We start from the raw sequence: 22,507 nt of genomic DNA on the forward strand, positions 1-22,507 counted from the left end.
TAAACTTGTACTGACTTATTATAACATGTCTGAACAGGATCTAGTTTAAGATAGTAAGAAGGATGAGACATTAGTTTGACGATAATCCTTATCAGAGCAACATGGGTTCTGCTAAAATTGAAGCAAGAACCGAACATCAAATTTATGGTGAAGTTTGGGGGGAAGAATAGTGAAATGTTGATGCTTTACAAAAAGTTTATGGGGACAATGCCCCAAGGAAATCAGCAGTTTACAAATGGATAAGTCATTTTTGGTTTTTTTGTAGGTTTTTTTTGGCCGGGGTTAGGTTTGAACCCTGGGGCTGGTGCCCTACTCCTTTGAGCCAGAGGCACCGCCTGGATAAGTCATTTTTAAAAGGGATGAGATGAAGATGAAGATGAAGTTCATGGTGAGAGACCATCCACAGCAATTTGCAAGGAAAAATTCATCTTTTTCGTGTCCTAATTGAAGAGGACTGACAATACCAAAAAAAAAAAAAAAAAGAAAAGAAAAAGCCAACCTCATAAACATCTCATTTGGTTCGGCTTCCACAATTCTAACTGAAAAATTAAAGTTGAGGGAGGCACCTGTGGCTCAAGGAATAGGGCGCCGGTCTCATATGCCGGAGGTGGCGGGTTCAAACCTAGCCCTGGCCAAAAACCAAAAAAAAAAAGAAAAATTAAAGTTGAGCAAACTTTCCACACTCTATGGGTGCCAAAACTGTTCCACCCAGATTAGCTGCAGATAAGAACAGAGCTTTCAATAGGAATTTTTTTTTTGAGACAGAGCCTCAAGCTGTCGCCCTAGGTAGAGTACTGTGGCATCACAGCTCACAGCAACCTCCAACTCCTGGGCTTAAGCGATTCTCTTGCCTCAGCCTCCCAAGTAGCTGGGACTACAGGCATCTGCCACAACACCCGGCTATTTCTTTTATTTTTTTTGGTTGTAGTTGTCATTTTGTTTGGCAGGCCCGGGCTGGATTTGAACCTGCCAGCTCTGGTGTATGTGGCTGGCGCCTTAGCCGCTTGAGCTACAGGCGCCGAGGCTTAATGGGAATTTTTAAAAAGTGGGATCAAGATCTCAAAGGATTTTTTTTTTTTTTTGAGACAGTCTATGTGCCATGGTGTCATAGCTCACAGCAACCTGAAACTCTTGGGTTCAAGTGATCCTCTTGTCTCAGTCTCCAGAGTAGCTGGGACTACAGGCGCCCACCACAACGCCCGATTAGTTTTTTTTTTTTTTTTCTTAGAGACAGGCGTCTCACTCTTGCTCAGGCTGGTGTTGAACTTCTGCGTGAGCCACCTTGACCGGCCAAAAGGATTTTTCTGAAGAATTGTAACAGGACAGAAAACATGGCTTTACCACTGTGATCCTGAAGGCAGAACACAATCAAAGCAATGGCTATCAAGAGATAGGCGTGTCCAAAGCAAAAGCAAATTGGTTAAGAGCAGAGGCCCTGGCAACAGTTTTTTGGGGATGCTCCAGGTATTTTGCTTGTTGACTTTCTGGAGAACCAAAGAATGATAACATCTGCTTACTATGAGAGTGTTTGGAGAAAGTTAGCCAAGGCTTTAGGTGAAAAACGCCTGGAAATCTCCCCCAGAGAGTCCTTCTGCATCGTGACATGCTCCTGCTCAATCCTCTCGTCAAACAAGGGCAATTTCGATGGGAAATCATTAGGTATCTATTTTGTAGTCTGATTTGGCTCCTTCTGGCATCTATTTGTTTCCTGATCTTAAAAAAAAAAATCTGTAAAAGGCACCCATTTTTCTTCAGTTAATAATGTAAAAAAGACTACTTTGACATGGTTAAATTCGTAGGACCCTCAGTTTTTTTTTTTGAGACAGAGTCTCACTTTATCACGCTTGGTAGAGTGCTGTGGTGTCACAGCTCACAGCAACCTCCAGCTCTTGGGCTTAGGTGATTCTCTTGCTTCAGCCTCCCAAGTAGCTGGGACTACGGGCGCCCACCACAATGCCCAGCTATTTTTTTTGTTGCAGTTTGGCCAGGGCTGGGTTTGAACCCACCACCATCGGTATATGGGGCCGGCGCCCTACCCACTGAGCCACAGGCGCTGCCCAGGACTCTCAGTTCTTTAGGGACAGACTAAATGGCTGGGATCATCACTTACAGAAGTTTGTTGAAATTGGTAAAACCGGCTCAGCACCCATAGTTCAGAGGTTAGGGTACCGTCCACACACACTGAGGCAGGTGGGTTTGAACCTGGCCTGGGCCTGCTAAACAACAATGACAAGTGCAACAACAACAAGAAAAATAGAGAACACTTAGAGATCTAAAAATACATCTGCCATTCAATCCTATAATTCCTCTACTAGGTATATACCCAGAAGACCAAAAATCACATTATAACAAAGATATTTGTACCAGAATGTTTATTGCAGCCCAATTCACAATTGCTAAGTCATGGAAAAAGCCCAAGTGCCCATCAATCCACGAATGGATTAATAAATTGTGGTATATGTACACCACGGAATATTATGCAGACTTAAAGAAAGATGGAGACTTTACCTCTTTTTATGTTTACATGGATGGAGCTGGAACATATTCTTCTTAGTAAAGTATCTCAAGAATGGAAGAAAAAGTATCCAATGTACTCAGCCCTACTATGAAACTAATTTATGGCTTTCATATCAAAGCTATAACCCAGTTATAACCTAAGAATAGGGGGAAGGGGTAGAGGGAGGGAAGGGAACGGGGAAGATGGGCAGAGGGAGGGTGATTGGTAGGATTACACCTGCGGTGCATCTTATAAGGGTACATGTGAAATTTAGTAAATGTAAAATATAATTGTCTTAATACAATTACTAAGAAAATGCCAGGAAGGCTATGTTAACCAGTGTGATGAAAATGTGTCAAATTGTTTATAAAAACAGTGTATGGTGCCCCATGATCGCATTAATGTACACAGCTATGATTTAATATTAATAAAAAAAATTAAAAGTGAAAAAAACAAACAAGAAAAATAGCTGGACATTGTGGCAGGTGCCTGTGGTTCCAGCTACTTAGGAACAAGAGCTGAGGGAGCAAGAGTTGGAGGTTGCTCTGAGCTGTGACACCATAGCCCTCTGCCGAGAGTGACATAGTGAGACTCTGTCTCAAAAAAAAATGAAATTGGTACAACTTATGTTGAGAAGTAAAATTTGTATTTTTTATTTTTTGAGAAGAAGGAAAGGGCAATTTATTACTTTGCTGGCAAAGGAGGAAATATGGCAGACCATTCATCTCAAAATACCAATTTTTCCTGCACCTTCCATTAATTTTTATCTTTTAATTCCATTTTCCACGAACTTTTTTTTTTTGAGACAGCTGTTGCCCTGGGTAGAGTGCCGTGGCATCACAGTTTCACAGTAACCTCCAACTCCTGGACTCAAGCGATTCTCCTGCCTCCGCCTCCCAAGTAGCTGGGACCACAACGCCCACCACAACGCCCGGCTGTTTTTTGGTTGCAGCTGTCATTATTGTTTGGCAGGCCTGGGCTGGAATCGAACCCGCTAGCTCAGGTGTATGTGGCTGATGTCTTAGCCGCTTGAGGCACAGGTGCTGAGCCTTCCATGAACTTTTTGAAATTCCCGTGTGTAATTTTAAATTAAAAAGAGGTGTAGAAAGCTGCCTTTTCTGTAAGATATGATGGACATTGGGCGGCGCCTGTGGCTTTTGAAGGAGTAGGGTGCTAGCCTCATATGCTGGAGTTGGGGGGTTCAAACCCAGCCCCGGCTAAAAACTGCAAAAAAAAAAAAAAAGATATGATGGACATTTTCATACTGTACATCTATAGTTATATGTTCAAATATAAACAATGAAAGGATTAAAAACAAAAGTAGCTACTTAAAGAAGGATGCAAGGAACAGGCCCGCACATAATATTTGTGGGGCTAGGGGAGGGAATAAATGAAGGTTCACATATCGTATGTCTAAATACTCGAAATATTTGCAAGCTAACTAAACACTAAGCATGCTCTATCCTTGTACCTTGGCAAATATAACTTCTAATAAATAAAGTTAAAAAATATGTAAAGCTGTGGGTTGGATACAATGGTGCACATCTATAACCCCAGCTACTGGAAAGCTGAGACAGAACCATCGTTTGAGCCTGGGAGTTGAAGACTAGCCTGAGTAACATAAGGTGATACCCCATCACAAAAAACAGAGAGAGAGAAGCAAAAAGATGTAAAGCTACGGTTTTTGTATGACTCAAAGTCAGCAAAATACCCAAGGTAAACTATTACTAATGCATGTATTATTACCAAGCAATACTTGGATAGGTAATAAAATCATATGACTTATACATGATTATATGTTAATTTTGTAAAATTAATTTTTCTTGTTTCACTTTGGAAAAATCCTTTAATTATGTTGTTATAACAAAACATTTCTCATAAAACATTTCCCACAATGGTAAATTAATTGACCTATTTTGAGTCATTATTATTATTTTGAGACAGACTCTTACTTTGTTGCCCTTAGTAGAATGCTGTGGCATCATAGCTCACAGCAACCTGAAACTCTTGGGCTCAAGTGATCCTCTTGCCTCAGCCTCCCGAGTAGCTGGGACTATAGGTACCCACCATAATGCTCGGCTGTATTTTAGAAACGAGATCTCACTCTTGCTCAGGCTGGACTCAAACTCCTGAACGCTTGGCCTTGGCCTCCCAAAGTGCTCTCAAACGAGATCGCACTCTTTTTTTTTTTTTTTGTAGAGACAGAGTCTCACCTTATCGCCCTCGGTAGAGTGCCGTGGCGTCACACAGCTCACAGCAACCTCCAAATCCTTGGGCTTAGGCGATTCTCTTGACTCAGCCTCCTAAGTAGCTGGGACTACAGGCGCCTGCCACAACGCCCGGCTATTTTTTTGTTGCAGTTTGGCCGGGGCTGGGTTTGAACCCGCCACCCTCGGCATATAGGGCCGGCGCCCTACCCGCCGAGCCACAGGCGCCGCCCCGAGATCTCACTCTTGCTTAGGCTGGACTCAAACTCCTGAACACATTCACCTTGGCCTCCCAAAGTGCTAGGATTACAGGTGCGAGCCACCATGCTTGGCCTTGGTCTTTAAAAAAATTAATTACAGTTTGGAGAAACTTCGCTCTGCTGAGGACTTAGCAGCTGAAATTATTACTGATATGTTTAAGCAATACTTTAGGTTCAAAATGAATCATACATGTAATATATCATGTTAAAGTATTATAAAAGAATTAAATATAAAAATATTTTATCACATAAATCTTTATGATTTGTATTATAATTTTCACCTTCTCTTAAAGCAATATCTAGATCCATTTGGTTTTTCTGAGGTTTTACTTCTTTCAAATTCTTTAATGCTGACTAAAGAAAATCCGAAAGAGCAGTATGTTGCTACATTTTTTGAAATCTCTTTTCAGTTGAGACTATAACTTGGTCTTGGCCAGAAAATTAGTTTGGGGTTATTAGCATATGAATTTTTTCCTTCATGGTTATGCAAACATTTTTGCTTCTTTGCTTTAGTTTAGTTATTACATATAAAAGTAATTTTATACTTTCACAGAAGTTGCAAGGATAGACTATATCCTTTACCTAGAGTCACTAATTAAAAACATTCTGCCACATTTTTTGCTTTTGTGAGAATACCTGTGTATAATTATTAATTTTTTATGAATCACTTGAGAGTAGATTACTTACATCATGTTCCTACACCCTTTAAGACAAAAATATTCTCCAATATGACCACAGTACAATTACAAAATTAAAAAAAATTAATTTGATTCCATACTAATTTAAATGTATAGTCCCTATCCCAGTTTTTTTGTTTTGTTTTTGTTTTTTGAGACAGGGTCTTGCTCTGCCACCCAGGCTAGAGTGCCATGGCCTCAGCCTAGCTCAGAGCAATTGCCTGGGCTCATGTGATCTCCTGCCCCAGCCTCCTGAGTAGCTGAGAGTATAGGCACAGGCCACCACGCCCAGCTCCCATTCCAGCTTGACAAGAGTACCAGTGATGTCCATTAGGCATTTGTCTTTCCCTGGTGCAGGATCCACTCCAGAGTTCTCTATTGCATTGAGTTGTCAGCTTTCATTACTCTCTTTTAATCTGAATCAATTTCTCAGACTTGCTCTTTCATGTTTGTCAGTTTGGATTTGTCTGATGTATCCTGGTGCTTAAATTACTGTTGCATATCTCAGGTTGGAACCCTACATAAGTAATATGTAGACTTAGCATCCCCTGATGGCTCTAACCTATGCCGGTCTTTACTACGATGGTTGTAAAACTGTGATTTTTCACCTTCAGCATTCTCCCCCCAAATCACCAGTTGCCATTGAACTATAGAGCCTCCTTGCTCATTTGTGTGTCTGTATCATTTTATTAACAGCTTGGACTCATGGATTCCTATTTTATTCAATGGGTTTTATTCCTTTAGTGTTTTTATTTATTTATTTGTATTTTTATTTTTTTAGAGACAGAGTCTCACTTTGTTGCCCTCAGTAGAGTGCTATGGTGTCACAGCTCACAGCAACTTCCAGCTCTTGGGCTTAGGCGATTCTCTTGCCTCAGCCTCCCAAGTAGCTGGGACTACAGGCGCCTACCACAATGCCCGGCTATTTTTTTTGTTGCATTTTGGCTGGAGTGGCATTTGAACCCGCCACCCTGGGTATGTGGGGCAGGCGCCCTGCTCATTGAGCCACAGGCACCGCCCTATTTATTTATTTTGAGACAGAGTCTCACTGTGTCACCCTTGGTAGAGTGTTATGCTGTCACAGCTCACAGCAACTTTGAACTCTTGGGCTTAAGCGATTCTCTTGCCTCAGCCTCCCAAGTAGCTGGGGCTTCAGGCGCCCACCACACGCCTGACTATTTTTTTTGTTGCAGTTGTCATTGTTGTTTAGCTGGCCTGATTCGAACCCGCCACCCTTGGTGTATGTGGTTGGTGCCGTAACCACTGTGGTACAGGCACCAAGCCTGTTCTTATTTATTTTGATCCTGAAATTAATCCAGATTTGGCCAGTTTTGACCTAGCTTCCATGTTTTTTGAACCCCCTAACCCCTATCTATTTTTTTAAATCACTTTCTTTTTGGCACAACTTGATGTTCCAAGGTTACCTTGTATTTTTTCTGCACTAGCCCTGGAATCCATTTCTCCAAGGAACCCTGGTTCCTTTTAGTGGAGAATGGTAGTTAGAAATTCCGATCCGGGCACTAGGTGTACTCATTACTGTTAGGGGCCATTGCTTCTGGGCCCTTCCAATGGACAAAGCTAAGAGAAAGAATTTGAATTCACACTGGTAATTTTCAATTCAGATCCTGCTCCATGGGCTATTACCTTCCCTTCTTGAATTCAATGTTTATGTCCCCTTTATTCCAAAGAAAGAACTCTGGCTTTATTTTATTTTAATACATATCAAATAGCAATTTCAGAATGCCTACACCCATACACTATGAAAAACAGATCTAATAAAAATTCAAGGAACCTGGGTGGCGCCTGTGGCTCAAAGGAGTAGGGCACTGGCACCATATGCTGGAGGTGGCGGGTTCAAACCCAGCCCTGGCCAAAAAAAAAAAAAAAAAAAAACTGCAAAAAAAAAATTCAAGGGACCTTTTCTCCCTACAGGCTGAGAGTATACAGTAAGTTCACACTACTCTCCTTTTTGTGTAGCTATTAATAAAGCTATCAATTATGAAATATCTGATTTCCTTAAGTACTAAGTTTGACAGTTGATATTACTAACATTTCGTTTGACACTTCTTGTTGTATTTTTATTATGAACATACACCTTTATTCGTTCAAATGCACATAGTTATGATTATCTTTCAAAACAATTTTTAGAGCAATTTTTGTAAAACCATGGACAGTCAAAAATTCATGTTATTTTCAAATCTGAGTTCTGTCATGGAACCAATGCAGTGCAGTTTGAAAGATCAACAAAGTGTTTGGGAAGGATGTGGCTAATGAATGCACATTATCGATGGATTGAGAAGTTCTGGTGATTTTATTTATTTTTATTTTTTGCAGTTTTTGGCCGGGGCTGGGTTTGAACCCACCGCCTCCGGCATATGGGGTCAGTGCCCTACTCCTTTGAGCCACAGGCACCGCCCTAATTTTAATCTTGAAAATGAGCCATGTGGGTGACCTGAGATCAAGGTGGATAACAATGGGCTACAATCTGTAGTGGAAGCGAATCCGTCTCAACCTATGTGTGAATTAGCAGCAAGGTTTGACGTTACTACTCTAACAATATTGGACGATTTGAAACAAATCAGCAAGGTAAAGAAGCTGGGTAGATGGGTTTTGCATGAATTAAATAAGCATCACAAGAGACATCTTCTTGAAGCTTGCCTTTTTTGCTGTCACACCAGAAAGGTGAACCATTTTTACACCGTATTGTTATAGATTAAATCATAGCTGTGTACATGAATGCAATCATGGGGTACAATGAACTGGTTCTATATACAATTTAAAATATTTTCATCAAACTGGTTAACATAGCCTTCACGGCATTTTCTTAGTTATTATATTAAGACATTTATATTCTACATTTGGTAAATTTCACACGTACCCTTGTACATGGATTCTTTCTGACAATTGTAAACACAGGGCACAATGATTAGATGAAGACGAAGTGCTGAAACACAGCCCCAAACTGAATGTTCATAAAAGAAAAACAAACAAACAAACCACAAATGGTGTTGTGTGTTTGATGGTCCCGCGCTGGTATATCCACTATGGCTTCATGAAACCTGGTTAATCAATTACAGTGGATGTCTACGGCAACCAAATTGGATGAAATGATGAGGATGCCTCCAATGAAGCAGCTGAGATTGGTCAACAAAGAGAGGCCAAGCCTCTTTCAAGACATGCTTGAAAAAGAAAAAAAAAAAAAAAAGACATGCTTGACCTCCTGTCTCATAAACAACCAAACTACAGAGGCTGGACTCGGAAACACTGTCATCCGCCTTATTCACAAGACCTTATCCTAACTGACGGGTACTTCTTCCAGGCTTTGGACCACTTATTGCAAGGAAAAATATTCAATTCTCAACAAATTGTGGAAAACACCTTTCGTTCTCCAGGCTTCTTTGCTGCTTGTATAAACAGACTACCATTTGTGACAAAAATGTGATGATAATTTAGGTGCATACTTCATTAATTGTACTGTTTCTTGTTTGAGCTACAATAAAACCAAACTTTTTTTTTCTTTTGAGACAGTCTCACTTTGTCATCCTCATTAGAGTGCCATGGCATCACAGCTCACAGCAACCTAAAACTGTTGGGCTCAAGTGATTCTCTTGCCTCAGCCTCCCACGTAGCTGGGACTATAGGTGCCCACCACAACAACTGGTTATTTTTAGAGACAGGGTCTCACTCTTGCTTGGGGTGGTCTCAAACTTGCTGTGATGCTTCTTTGGGCCTAAACATTGTTATTTCCAGAGTTGATGTTTGGGGTTATAGGCTCTGTTGTACCAGTGCTGGGTACTGGATCCAGATAAACAGAGGACCCCATGTGTTCTTTTACGAACACACTTTTGTGATATGTGGGGCCCTCTAAAGCTTGGATAGTACTGTGTCCTGGGAAGCAATAGGGTGGAGGATACAGGGATGAAAGCAAACCTTCTGTAAATGTACCTTTTTGTATGGTTTTGGCTTCAGGATGCTGTAAATGATTTGTGTAATTAAAAAATAAAATTAATAGCCGGGCGTTGTGGCGGGCGCCTGTAGTCCCAGCTACTCGGGAGGCTGAGGCAGGAGAATCGCTTAAGCCCAGGAGTTGGAGGTTGCTGTGAGCTGTGTGAGGCCACAGCACTCTACCAGGGGCCATAGAGTGAGACTCTGTCTCTGCAGGAAAAAAAAAAAAATAAATAAAATAAATAAAATTAAATAAAAAAAAATCCAGCTCTAGGTTTGGCACCTGTAGCTCACGCGGCTAAGGCGTTAGCCACATACACCAGAGCTGGCGGGTATGAATCCAGCCGGGCCTGCCAAACAACAATGACAACTACAACCAAAAAATAGCCAGGCGTTGTGGCGGGTGTCTGGGAGGCTAAGGCAAGAGAATCATTTAAGCCCAGGAGTTGGAGGTCGCTGTGAGCTGTGACACTACAGCACTCTACCCAGAGCTTGAGGCTCTGTCTCAAAAAAAAGAAAAAAATCCAGCTCTAAAACCATGGCAACAATGTGTATTTTATTGAATGCTTGATGGAGAGATAAAGGGGAGGGTCACAGTACACACAATAACACAAAATGAAACTCCTGAATTAGACATTCTTTCCTGGTTTTTCCCAATCTCTTAATCTCCAACCCCTCATTACCTCTAAAAATCCCTTCTATTGGGTGGCGCCTGTGGCTCAAAGGAGTAGGGTGCCTGCCCCATATGCAGGAGGTGGCGGGTTCAAACCCAGCCCTGGACCAAAAACTGAAAAAAAAAAAAAAAATCCCTTTTATTATTCCAGTGAGAATCTTTACCAAGCAAAACAAAAACCGTGCTGTTAGCATAACCGCAGAAACCAACTGTTGCAAGAGCAGGCCCCTAGAGGGCTTCAGTTCACTCAACTACTTCTTCCATTTAAAAAATTCTGCAAGGCTAGGGCCCCTAGGGGGTCTGCTTTCCCAAGATCTGTTTTATTTTCTTTTCAACCCCTGGGACTCACACTAACAAACAATTTGAACTTGATGGTAAAATCGGTTGGAGTCTTTGTCACTGGCAGGATTACCAGCTGGGGTTCCTGGGCATTAAGTGTTGTGGCTCATTAAATGTGGCTTTGGATTAGTGAGTCTCAGATCACTCCAAGGGGTGGTCTTGGTCCCAAAGGAATGGAAATGCTCTCAGGGAGGATCCTGCCAACTCTGGGAGACCTTACATGCTTCCTGGTGTGGAAAACTGGCTGCTTAATTGTGTGCCGTGCAGGCACAGCACATTTGCCAAGGGTGATTTTGGATCCACTGAGTGTGACGTGCCAGTGGGATACCCAGGAGCTGTCCGTGTCCAGAAAGCACTTGGAGCCTGAAGTCTGCAAGAGAGGTTCAGGCTGAAGACTTAGAAGATTTAGAAATCATCATGTAGACAGGAGAGGAGGCTATGATGGAAACAGAAGAAATTCAGGAAAAGGAACGTCCCTGAGGACAAGGGTGAAGGAAGTCGTCAGTTGTGTCCAGGGCTGCAGGAAGACTGATTTGTAACAATAGTGTTCACTGGACAAGATTCCCGAAGAAGAGAGGTTAGGGGTGATGGGACCCAGAAAGTTGAGAGGAAGTGGTTACATTCCCTCAAGATTTGAAACAGGGGAAAGGATACACGGGGACAATAAAAACAACATGGGCAACAGTAACTATCACCACAAGCTGTATCTGGGCCCGGCATCAGATTCTCAAAGGAGGGCGGACCCTGCTGCAAACTGCGCACGTGAGCGAGGGATCAAGGCCGCATGTCCCTTATGAGAATCTAATGCCTGATGATCTGAGGTGGAGCTGAGGTCGTGATGCTAGCACTGGGGAGCAGCTGCAAATACACCTGATCATTAGCAGACAGGTGTGATTGCACAGAGACCATAATAAATCAATTGCTTGCAGACTCACATCAAAACCGTATCAGTAGGGCGGTGCCTGTGGCTCAAAGGAGTAGGGCGCCGGCCCCATATGCTGGAGGTGGCGGGTTCAAACCCAGCCCCAGCCAAAAACTGCAAAAAACACAACAAACAAACAAAAAATAACAAAAAAACTGTATCAGTGAATGGAGACCAAGAACCCTGCATTAAAAGATAAGCCTTTTGCTGGGCATGGTGGCTCACGCCTGTAATCCTAACACTCTGAGAGACTGAGGAGGGTGGAATGCAGTGGTTACGGTGCCAGCCACATACACCAAAGTCGTCGGATTTGAAACCGGCCTGGGCCAGCTAACCAACAATGACAACTGCAACAAAAAAATAGCCAGGTGTTGTGGCAGGCGCCTGTAGTCCCAGCTACTTGGGAGGCTGAGGCAAGAGAATCGCTTGAGCCCAAGAGTTTGAGGTTTGAGCCATGATGCCATGGCACCCTACCAAGGGCGACATAGTGAGATTTTGTTTTAAAAAACAAAATAAAAATAAAAAATAGAAAAACTAGTAACTAGCCGGGCTTCGTGGAGGGTGCCCATCATCCTTGCTACTTGGGAGGCTGAGGCAAGAGGACTGCTTGAGCCTAAGAGTTTGAGGAGTTTGAGGTTGCTGTGAGCTATGATGATGCCACTCTACCTAGGGCGACAGAGGGAGACTCTGTCTCAAAAAAAAAAAAGAAAGAAAAAGAGTTGATCCTGCTTGCTGCTCTGGACATTTGCCATGAACTTTTAGGAGAACCTGCAGTTCAAAAGGTGGCACGGGTTCTTCTTTTGACTAGCACTATAACTAGACAGATTGATGAAACAGCAGCAGAAGTAATTGAAGACGGTTGTTAGAGAGGATTAATGAGTCCCCATGGTACACAATCCAGGTTGACAAGTCTACTGATGTTGACAACAAGGCAACAAGGGTTGTTTTAGTGCGATGTATTTTTCAGAGGTATGTGCAAAAGGGTATGCTATGTGTGCTTCTGTTGTCATCCAACACTACACGTGCAGAGCTAGACAAGGCATTGAAAGATTACACATCAGGAAAACGGAGCTGGTCATTTAGTGTCAGTATACATACAGACGGAGCAGCTGCCACAACTTGGACAGCTGACTGGTTTCTCTACTTGGGTCAAGGAGGTCACTTCTGAATGTAAGTTTGCTCACTGTGTCATCCATAGCGAAATGGTGAATAGTCAAAAAATGTCGCTGGAACTAAACAATGGTTTGCAGGATGTGATTAAAATCATAAACCACATTAAGGTACATGCCCTTAACTTGGCGTCTGTTTGTGCAGCTTTGTGAGGAGATGGACTCAGAGCACACGCATTTTTTATGCACAGACATGAGATGACTTTTTCTTTTTTTTAGAGACAGTCTCACTTTGTTGTTCTTGGTAGAGTGCCATGACATCACACCTCACAGCAACCTCCAGCTCATGGGATTAGGTGATTTTCAAGTCTCTGCCTCCAGAGTAGCTGGGACTACAGGTGCCCCACAACAGCTATTTTTTGTTGCAGTTTGGCGGGGGTTGGATTTGAACCCACCACCCTTGGTATATGGGGCCAACGCCCTACTCGTTGAGTCACAGGTGCCACCCGAGATGACTTTTTTTTGAGACAGAGTCTCACTATGTTGCCCTCGGTAGAGTGCCATGGCATCATAGCTTACAGCAACCTCAAACTCTTGGGCTTAAGTGATTCCCTTGCCTCAGCCTCCCAAGTAGCTGGGACTACAGGTGTCCACCACAACGCCCTGCTATTTTTTTGTCGCAGTTGTCATTGATGTTTTGGCTGGCCCTGGCTGATTCGAACCTACTAGCCTCAGTGTATGTGGCTGGCGCCCTACCTACTGAGCTACAGGCACCGCCCCAAGTGAGATGACTTTCTAAAGGTAGATCACTGGCCACAGTTTCTGAGTTACAAGAGCTACTCCAGAGATTTCTTTTAGAAAAACCGTCCTGGCTTGGCACCCGTAGCACAGTGGTTACAGCTGGCAAGCCACATAAACTGAGGATGGCGGGTTCAAACCTGGCCCAGGGCAGCTAAATAACTGCAACAAAAAAAATGGCCTGGCGTTGTGGCAGGCTGCCTGTGGTCCCAGCTACTTGGGAGGCTGAGGCAAGAGAATTGCTTAAGCCCAAGAGTTTGAGGTTGCTGTGAGTTGTGATGCCATGGCACTCTACCTAGGGCGACATAGTAAGTCTCTGTCTCAAAAAAAAAAAAAAAGAAAGAAAGAAAAAGAAAAACAGGGTGGCACCTGTGGCTCAAGGAGTAGGGCGCTGGTCCCATATACTGGAGGTGGCGGGTTCAAACCCAGCCCTGGCCAAAAGCCACAAAAAAAAAAAAAAAAAGAAAAAGAAAAAGAAAAAGGAACACAGTCCCCACTGGCAGCACATTTCAGTGACACAAAATAGATCAGAAAACTTGCTTACTTGTGTGACATACTCAACCTGCTCAATGAACTCACTCTGCCACTTCAGGGGAGAACAACTATGTTCAAGTTGGCAGATAAAGTGGCTGCCTTCAAGGCCAAACTGGAATGAGGGGGGTGTGTGACAAGTGAAATTGGGATTTTTGATGTGTTTCAAACATGAGCAGAGATTTTGAAAGAGACTGAGCCAGGGCCTTCTTTCTTCCAGCTGCTGTATCATTGACTATGTCAGCTTTCAAAAGAGTTTGAGCGTTATTTCAACCACAGAAAACCCCTGAACTGGGAAGGAATGGATCCACTACCCATTTGTAAATAAGCCAGGTGAATTGACTTTGTCCCTGCTAGAAGCGGTTCAACTGCTTTGAGATCTCAAATGACCGGTAGCCTTAAAAGTAAAAAGACAACCATTGAGACAACTTTAAATCCAAATACATTCTGGATTAAAGTCAAAGCAGAATTCCTGAGATTGTCACAAAAGCACTGAGAAGCTTGCTTCTGTTTCCAGCATCCTATCTTATGAGGTAGGGTTTTCTGTAGTGACAGCCACCAAAACAAGATTATGGAGTAGAATGGACACAAGCAACAAACTTCAGGTGTCACTGTCTCCCATCTCCCCCAGATGGGAGAGAGGTTTCTAGTAGCACCAAAATAAGCTCAGGGCTCCTACAGATTCTGCATTATGGTGAGTTGTAGAATTATTTCATTTTACATATATTACAATGTTATCATAATAGAAATAAAGCACTAAGCTCAGTGCCCATAGCTTAGTGAGTAGGGCACCAGCCATATACACCAAGGCTGGTGGGTTCAAGCCTGGCCCTGGCCTGCTAAACAACAATGACAACTGCAACCAAAAAATAGCGGGGCATTTTGGCAGGCGCCTGTAGTCCTAGCTACTTGGGAGGCTGAGGCAAGAGAATCGCTTAAGCCCAAGAGTTTGAGGTTGCTGTGAGCTATGATGCCATTGTACTCTACTGAGGGCAGCAGTGAGACTCTGTCTTAAAAAAAAAAAAAAAAGAAAAAAAGGAAGCAATAAATGTAATGTACTTGAATCATCCTGAAACCATACCACCACCACCACCCTGGTCTGTGGAAAAACAGTCTCCCATGAAACTAGTCCCTGGTGCCAAAAAGGCTGAGGATGGCTGGCCTAATCCCTGCTGTGACCCCAATGCCTCTGTAAAGGTTTGTTACACACCTCAGTTGTGTATCAGTGATGTTTTGGAGAATGAGGACTCAGGTAGTGTTCAGGGTGGGGTGAAGGGGGGCGGACACTTTCAGGAGTTCAGGCCACAGTGGAGATGGTGAATTCGGTACAAGTAGGAAATTAAGCAAAGGTGATCAGGAGAAGGATACGTTTCCTAAGTATCCTTGGAGTTAGAAGAAAACACCAGGATTCTGAATATATTTGGAAGGGGTTTCAAATGTATTTTTGAATATTGTTTGAGAATTAAAGAAGAAGGTGATTTTCTGAGGATACTGGGGCCACCCAGGCATAGATAATTTAACTAGATTGTTCAAGTAAATAAAATTACTAAGGACTAGGGTAGGAAGCTGAGATACTTCCCATCTGTGGTCCCCTTTTCTCAATGACAGTGAAGTAATATCCTGAGATATTGAAAAAAACCTGATGAGCAAAGTTTGGAATAGCAGTTTGGTAATCCCCTTAAACAATCCGTTTCTCCTTGTGAGCAGCCTGAGAAAAGGCACTGTCTTAAACGAATTTTTTGTATCCTCAATGCATTGTAGGAACCCCATAAATGACAGAATAAATGAATGAATAGAAGACTCACTAGGCTGTGAAGGAGGTGCTATGCCGAAGCTCAGGCCGGAGGTGGTGACCTCCGACCTGAGTCTAAAAACCTCTTGTTTCGGAGCAACAAGAAAATACATCTCCCAAATTTAGCCCATTTCAAGGTCCGGCTCTTTTAGAGGGCGTGGCTAGGAGGTCGTATTCCGACGCGACCTGTCAACGGACCAATCACCGCTTAAGAGGGCGGGATCGTCATCTGTCCCCGCCCCCTCCTTTCGGAAAGTAAATAGATTTAGGCGCCATTCAAACGGACCAATGAGTGCTCGACGTTCCTGCGGTCGCCCCTCATCGATTGGCCGGAGTTTGTTATCCCGCCCTCCTTGTCACGCGCCTTGCCCCACCTCTTTGCACACAAGATGGCGGCGCCCAGCAGAGTAAAGGCCGCGCCAGTGGTTTGCTGAGGCTGACTCTCTCTTTTACTCCCTCTTTCGGCGCAAAGCCCTGCGAGCGGGAGGACGGGGGCCGGGCGGGGACAGGGGCACCTGCGTAGCTGGACCGCGAGCACGCGCCCAGCCTGCGCCGCCCCCACCCGGCCCCGGCCCGGCCCGGCCCGATGCCATCCCATCCCTTCTGTTTCTGCCTCCTCCCGGACTGACCCATTGCCTGGCCGTGGTACGCCACACCGGTCTCCAAAGCTGAGGTCCTTCCTCCAGCCCGGGCTTGCCTTCACTTTAGATATGTTTGGCCTCCTCCCTCCGTAACAGCTCGCATTTAAAACCGGGACTCTTGGACCGACGCCTGACCCCCTTTCCTTCTGCTAAGACTTCACTTCCCTTTGACCTGACCCAGTTCTTCCTCAGAGTCTTGGTTTCCCCTGGGTTGGAGACTGCTCTCTTCCCTTCCAAATTCATCTCTGATCTCCCCCCGACAAAATATTGAAAATCGTGTCTACCCCCTCAACCAAGGAGTCAGACTTCCTTTTGGACTGATCTCCACATTCCTATCATGGAGGCAGTGTACCTCATAGTGAATGGGGTGGGCCTGGTCCTGGATGTGCTGACTTTGGTGTTGGACCTCAACTTCTTGCTGGTGTCCTCCCTCCTGGCTTCCGTGGCCTGGCTTTTGGCCTTCATCTACAACCTGCCTCACACGGTACTGACTAGTCTTCTACATTTGGGCCGGGGAGTCCTGCTTTCACTGCTGGCCTTGATGGAAGCCTTGGTCCGATTCACCTTTGGGGGTTTTCAGGCCTTGTGTACCCTGCTCTATAGCTGCTGCTCTGGCCTGGAGAGTCTAAAGCTGCTAGGGCACCTGGCCTCTCATGGGGCACTGCGGAGCCGGGAAATACTGCACCGGGGTGTCCTCAATGTGGTTTCCAGTGGCCATGCTTTGCTGCGTCAAGTTTGTGACGTCTGTGCCATTGCCATGAGCCTGGTGGCTTATGTGATCAACAGTCTGGTCAACATCTGCCTTATTGGCACACAGAACCTCTTCTCTCTGGTGCTGGCCCTATGGGATGCAGTGATGGGGTCTCTGTGGAGGATGACAGATGTGGTAGCTGCCTTCCTAGCTCACATTTCCAGCAGTGCTGTGGCCATGGCTATCCTTCTTTGGACCCCCTGCCAACTAGCACTGGAGCTGCTGGCCTCAGCTTCCCGTCTCCTGGCCAGCTTTGTGCTGGTCAATCTCACTGGCCTGGTCTTGCTAGCTTGTGTGCTGGCAGTGACAGTGATGGTGTTGCACCCAGACTTCACTGTGAGACTGGCCACCGGGGTACTCAGTCATCTCCATGCCCGGCCATCCTACCATCGTCTCCGAGAGGATATCTTGCGGCTGTCTCACTTAGTACTGGGCTTTGAGGCCTGGCGCCGAGTCTGGAGCCGCAGCCTGCAACTAGCAAGCTGGCCGAACAGGGGAGTGGCACCTGGAGGCCCCCAGGATGACCCTAGGAGGGTGTTCTCAGCCAGGCCCCGGAGACAGGACACTCTTGTTGAAGCAGGGCCCAGATCAGAGGCAGAGGAGCAGGAGAGCAGGACCTTCAGAGCAACACCTGCCAGGGGCCGGGAAAGGCTGAATGAGGAGGACCCTACAGGCGGGCAGGACCCATGGAAGTTGCTGAAGGAGCAAGAAGAGCGGAAGAAGTGTGTCATCTGCCAGGACCAGAGCAAGACGGTGCTGCTTCTGCCCTGCCGGCACCTGTGCCTTTGCCAGGCCTGCACTGAAATCCTGATGCGCCACCCCATCTACCACCGCAACTGTCCACTCTGCCGCCGGGGCATCCTGCAGACCCTCAATGTCTACCTCTGAAGACTCTCCCTGCCTGCCCACCCCTTCACGCTCCACACAGGCACCCATGCTAGGACAGCATTACCACTTTGTCCCTGGGTCCTGGCTTGAATCCCCTCCTACCCCTGTGGCTGTCACGCCAAGCCTCCAAGCCATACATCCAGGACTTAGAGATGGAATACTCTGGAAGACTGTGATCTAGGTGGGGGCGAGGTAACATAGCTTCACCTTACCCAGTGGGTCCCTTTGATGCTGAGGGTGGTGAGTACGTTACTATGCAAGGGCCCTGAGACTTCACTGTGGGCTGTCCTCCACCTGCAGCCTTTGGGGCTATCCCTCTGTTTCTGTTTTTTTTTCTTGGGGATTTGTAGGTCCTTCTGCCTCTTCACTTCCTCCCCAGTTTCTGCAGCACAACGCATCAGTGTTGTTTTGGGTGTTTTGGTACTTCAAAGGCCTTGGAGTGATTTTGAACCCTGTGCCCTGGTAGGCTTTGGGGGTAACATCTCTCAGGTGCCCTTAGAGCCACTTCCACCTATTCTTATGAGGCTGTCTTTCAACCTGAACCAAAAGCTGGGATCAGGAGTTTACCTCTGTGAGGGTGCAGCTACACCTGGCTTTGGGACCATATGCCCTCCAGCACTTTAGCTCACTGGCAGCTTTAGGAGGGATAACCAGACTTCTGCTGATTCCCCTTTCACTCCCTACATCACATAGAAAAGTGGCATTCTTCTGTCTCTCCCTAGCATTGGGGTGGGCAGACTGCACATTTCACTAGGGTCCAAACACAGAAGGGGCTGGGGCCCAGGGGCTTGCAGGTCTCTAAGGGGTCCATCTGGTTGTTTCCAATGAATAAAGTTCTATTGACAGCTCTGACAGCCTCTGTGTGCATACATGCAAGGGTGAGCTGTTGGTCAAGGTAACTGGATACTGCATTAGAGTCCTCAGTCCTGCTGGAATCAGAGTGTGATCTATTGGGGGACCTGGACTTAAACTGGGGGATGGAGGAGGAGCTAAGATAGGGTGGGAAGACTGTGTCATGAATTAGTCCTTTAGTGCCTCTGATTTGTGCTCTCATACACATAACTCTCGAAATGCCTTCCTTATCTTTTCCTCTTTTGCCAGAATTAAGCCTTTGTAGAGAGGAATGTGCTCCTTGAATCAACTTTTCCTCTCCTGCCACTCTTACCAGGAGGGAACTTGGGGTTCCTATTACCTGGAGTCCCATCTACCTTCTGATCTCTTTTTGGTATAGAGCAGTGGTTCTCAACCTTCCTAATGCCGCAGCCCTATAATACAGTTCCTGTGGGTCGCGACCCACAGGTTGAGAACCGCTGGCTTGGTGATAATCCGGAGGAGGGCTGCAGGACTTCCTGGTGGAGGGCAGGGAGTTTATGCCTGAGGCTTGTCCCTAGCTCACATTTGGGGCCTAGTCCCCATTGGTTATATCTGCTCTCTGTGGACAGCAAGAGAGGAGGGGCTCTCCCCCATAATTGTATGTTACATTAGGAGCATAATGCCTGAGATTGCCTTCTGGAGGGAGTGTGGGAAGTGAGTGGGTCATGAAGGAATTCTGAGGAGAGGCCCCCCCAATTTCTCTGGGGTAGAGAGGCTGAGCAGGCTGCAGGATTAGCAAGGCAGGGTTTCTTAGTCATTGGATTGGGAGTGGGGCCTGGGCTGGGTTCTGAAGGTCAGGGAAGGGGAGTATTGAAGGGGCTTAGTGGCCAGCCTCAACATAGTGGCTCAGCCCACCCAGGCTATGTTCAGCACAGTGGGGGAGAGTTCTTCATCTCCACCTCAGAGTTGGGAGTCCCACAGGAGGGCTTGGCACTTTTTCCTCCCTTCCTTCAGTCGTGGTGGGGGAGCAGAGCATGGGGAAGCTTGGCTCCTTCTCATCTGTGTTTATTGTGGGGATAAACATTTATGAGAAGATAAACTTCCTGAGCTGGGAGCGAAGGACCCCCTTTTCTTCCACCCCCATCTGGAATTCCTTTGGCCGAGCTCAATAACCATCCTTCCCCTAAATGAGTTCAAATTACCAAGGGTCATCTCTGTAGTCTGGAACTGGGACGCCCACTAGTGGTAATCCCAGGAACTACATATCTTTAGACATCCAGGGACGCTCCGCTGACCTGGCACCAGGGAGAGCAATAGTTTTCCAGTCATCTAGGGACCAAGTGAGCAGACAGAACCAGCTATGAAGAAAAGTCCTGGGCTCTTTTTTGTTGGATCAGGGCAAGGGTATGTGTAGTGAAGGCAGCCCCCACCCTGTTCATTTGGCTTCTTGGAATGAGAAAAGGGTGCTCCTTTCTCTGGATGGCCAGAGCCTGGCACCACCGCCCTCAGTCAGACACTCCTGTTCACAACGTACGAACCTAGGTGGCAGCTCTGTGGAGCAGCCGGTCACTCACTTAGGCCTGCTTCCTGTATTTCCTGCCCTATTTCTCCATCCCACCGAAGAACCCTCCCTTCTGCCTGAGCACACCCCTTCACACCACGGTTCTTAAACAGGGCATCCCCGCCACTAAAGAAGAAGAGCTGAAGCCATTAGGAGGGTTTGTAGATTTATTGAGTGATCTCTGAGAAAAGGGCCGGCCCCAGGAGTAAGAGGGATGGGGGAGGACCCAGAGAGGCAGAGGACCAGGAAGAGAGCACCCACTGTGGAATCCTGGGCCAGAGCAACCGGAGAACTCACACTTGCCAGCACCTCACATTCCTTGGTCTTGGGCAGAAATCCAGCCACTGCCCTGCGCTGTGAGAACTGATCTCAGACAGCCTCTGTCCCCATTCCTCGCTGGCTGCAGGACTGAGAGGCGCCTATCCCACACCCCTTGTTATTCACAATATTCCAGGGGAGCCAGCCCCCTGGGTGTTGTGGCTGTCAGTATCACACCCTCCTTTAGGAGTGGGAGGGGTGAGCTCACTTTCCAGTAGGCACTAAGCGAAGACCGGGGAGCTGTGCCAGTCAGAGTAGACCAGGAATCCAGAGAAGGTGCTGTCTGTCTTGATGCTTGCGTAGATGCCAATGTAATCTCCCACGCCCACCTGCACCCACACCTGGTCCTCGGGCTCCAGCCTCACCATGGCGCCCCCCGAGAGTGAGGCTGGCTTGGGCCACCCCCCAAAAAACTGAAAGAAAGAGGCGATGGATACGCCATTCTTGACCAGATCGAACTGCAGGCTGGCTCGGTAGACTGTGGCGTGTACTGCGAAATAGTAGACCCCCGGCACCTGGCAAGTGAACTTGCCGGTGGCAGCGTCGTAATGTCCCTGCTCGTTTACCAGCACGCGGTCGAAGGGTAGGGGCGCGTCGGACAGCGGAGGCACCCGGCTCTCGGAGCGCTTGGCGCTGAAGGCGGAGCGTGGCGGTACGGAGCATTCCCCGGCAGGCCCGGTCGCCCCCGTGGGTCCCGCCTCTCCTCGAGGCCCGGGCTCCCCACGAGGCCCCGGCAGTCCTGCGTAGTAAGGGAAGCGTTAGGGTGAGTGCAGCGGTCAGGTCAACCCGCAGCAGGGTGCCCGAGGGCGACGCTAAGGGACAGCCCCCGCCCGCCTCATCCTGGCTAAACTTGGGCCAGTGGCTCCCTGCGCACTAGTTTTCCCCCACCCCTCTCTGCTGCGTTCACGGCAGATCGGAGGGGCAGGCCAAAGAGGGTCCCAGTTCTGGCTCTGGCGGAGTCAGCCCCTCCCCCTCGCGGAGCTGGAATGGGCGGAGGGAGCAGCTCCCCCTCGCGGAAGCCGCGAGAGCACCAGAGAAGCAGAGCCGCGGCGGTGCTGGCTCCGACGTCCCCATGGACAGCAGCGAAGGTGCCTTCTTACCCGGACGCCCGCCTTCGCCTTTCTCGCCAGGAGCCCCGGGTGCGCCGTCGCGGCCGTCACGGCCGTCGCGGCCGGGCAGGCCCTGGCTGCCGTGGTGGCCCGGCGTTCCTGGAAGGCCAGGGTGCCCCGGGCACAGGCTGGGGATCTTGTTGTCGTCCAGCGGGGGTGAGCCGGCCGCCAGGCCCAGGAGCAGCAGGGCGAGGAGCAGCCTCATGGCGCTGACACCCGGAGCCCGATCGCTGGGGTCCTCTGGTAGTCTGTGGGCTAGGCAGGACTGGAGTCGGAACCCAGAATTCTGGGCCTCGCTCACCATCGCACTGCCACCCTCTGAGCGGCCGCAGGAGGGTGAAGAAGGAGATGCCCCCCGATCCGAGCGCCCGAGAGCACAGGGGAGCAGAGGCGGCGGGCCCTCCCTCTCCCCCAGCGCCGGCCCGCGCCCAGGCTTTCCCATAGTCTCCTCCCCAGGTCCGTTTCCCCTCCCCCGCCAGGCTCACTCGCTCCCGGCTCCCCGGTGTCCTCGGTCTGGGCGTTCACTCCCTGGGACCCTCCAGTCGGCTGCACTCCTGCCCCTGCGTTTCTCCCCAGCTAGGCGTCCCCTGCCCCCGCCGTCTCCCGTCCGGGTTCGCTCCCTGCCGGCTCCGCTCTGCCCCTCCCAGACTCCAAGAGGAAATCAGTCGTTCAGGGG

The 22,507-nt window shown here is 47.4% G+C and overlaps 2 protein-coding genes across 5 annotated transcripts; one reads left to right on the top strand and one right to left on the bottom strand.

Annotated features, from left to right (window-relative positions):
* Positions 1–16,141: 16,141 nt before the first annotated feature.
* Positions 16,142–18,873, top strand: RNF26 (ring finger protein 26). Its single transcript, XM_053595245.1, has one exon. The coding sequence runs from the start codon at positions 16,729–16,731 to the stop codon at positions 18,028–18,030; it is 1,302 nt and encodes a 433-aa protein (XP_053451220.1). The 5' UTR covers positions 16,142–16,728; the 3' UTR covers positions 18,031–18,873.
* A 1,684-nt stretch (positions 18,874–20,557) lies between these two features.
* C1QTNF5 (C1q and TNF related 5) lies at positions 20,558–22,474 on the bottom strand. 4 transcript variants are annotated; one of them, XM_053595252.1, is made up of 3 exons: positions 22,317–22,474; positions 21,823–22,086; positions 20,558–21,461 (listed from the first exon to the last, which is right to left on the bottom strand). In XM_053595252.1, the coding sequence occupies exons 2-3, from the start codon at positions 22,034–22,036 to the stop codon at positions 20,944–20,946; spliced, it is 732 nt and encodes a 243-aa protein (XP_053451227.1). In that variant the 5' UTR covers positions 22,037–22,086; positions 22,317–22,474; the 3' UTR covers positions 20,558–20,943. The 4 variants fall into 4 exon arrangements, with proteins under 4 accessions (XP_053451227.1, XP_053451229.1, XP_053451228.1 ...); XM_053595254.1 differs by having other exon boundaries at positions 21,823–22,079; positions 22,317–22,460; XM_053595253.1 differs by having other exon boundaries at positions 21,823–22,096; positions 22,317–22,459.
* Positions 22,475–22,507: the final 33 nt, after the last annotated feature.

This window comes from Nycticebus coucang, chromosome 6 (assembly GCF_027406575.1).
Source record: "Nycticebus coucang isolate mNycCou1 chromosome 6, mNycCou1.pri, whole genome shotgun sequence".
Classification (NCBI taxonomy): domain Eukaryota; kingdom Metazoa; phylum Chordata; class Mammalia; order Primates; family Lorisidae; genus Nycticebus; species Nycticebus coucang.

Coding starts and splice junctions, on each gene's coding strand:
- RNF26 (XM_053595245.1), top strand. CDS start 16,729: ATGGAGGCAGTGTACCTCATAGTGAATGGGGTGGGCCTGGTCCTGGAT.
- C1QTNF5 (XM_053595251.1), bottom strand. CDS start 22,273: ATGGGAAAGCCTGGGCGCGGGCCGGCGCTGGGGGAGAGGGAGGGCCCG. Junction 21,462..21,822: donor AGGCGAAGGCGGGCGTCCGG/GTAAGAAGGCAC, acceptor CTTACTACGCAG/GACTGCCGGGGCCTCGTGGG.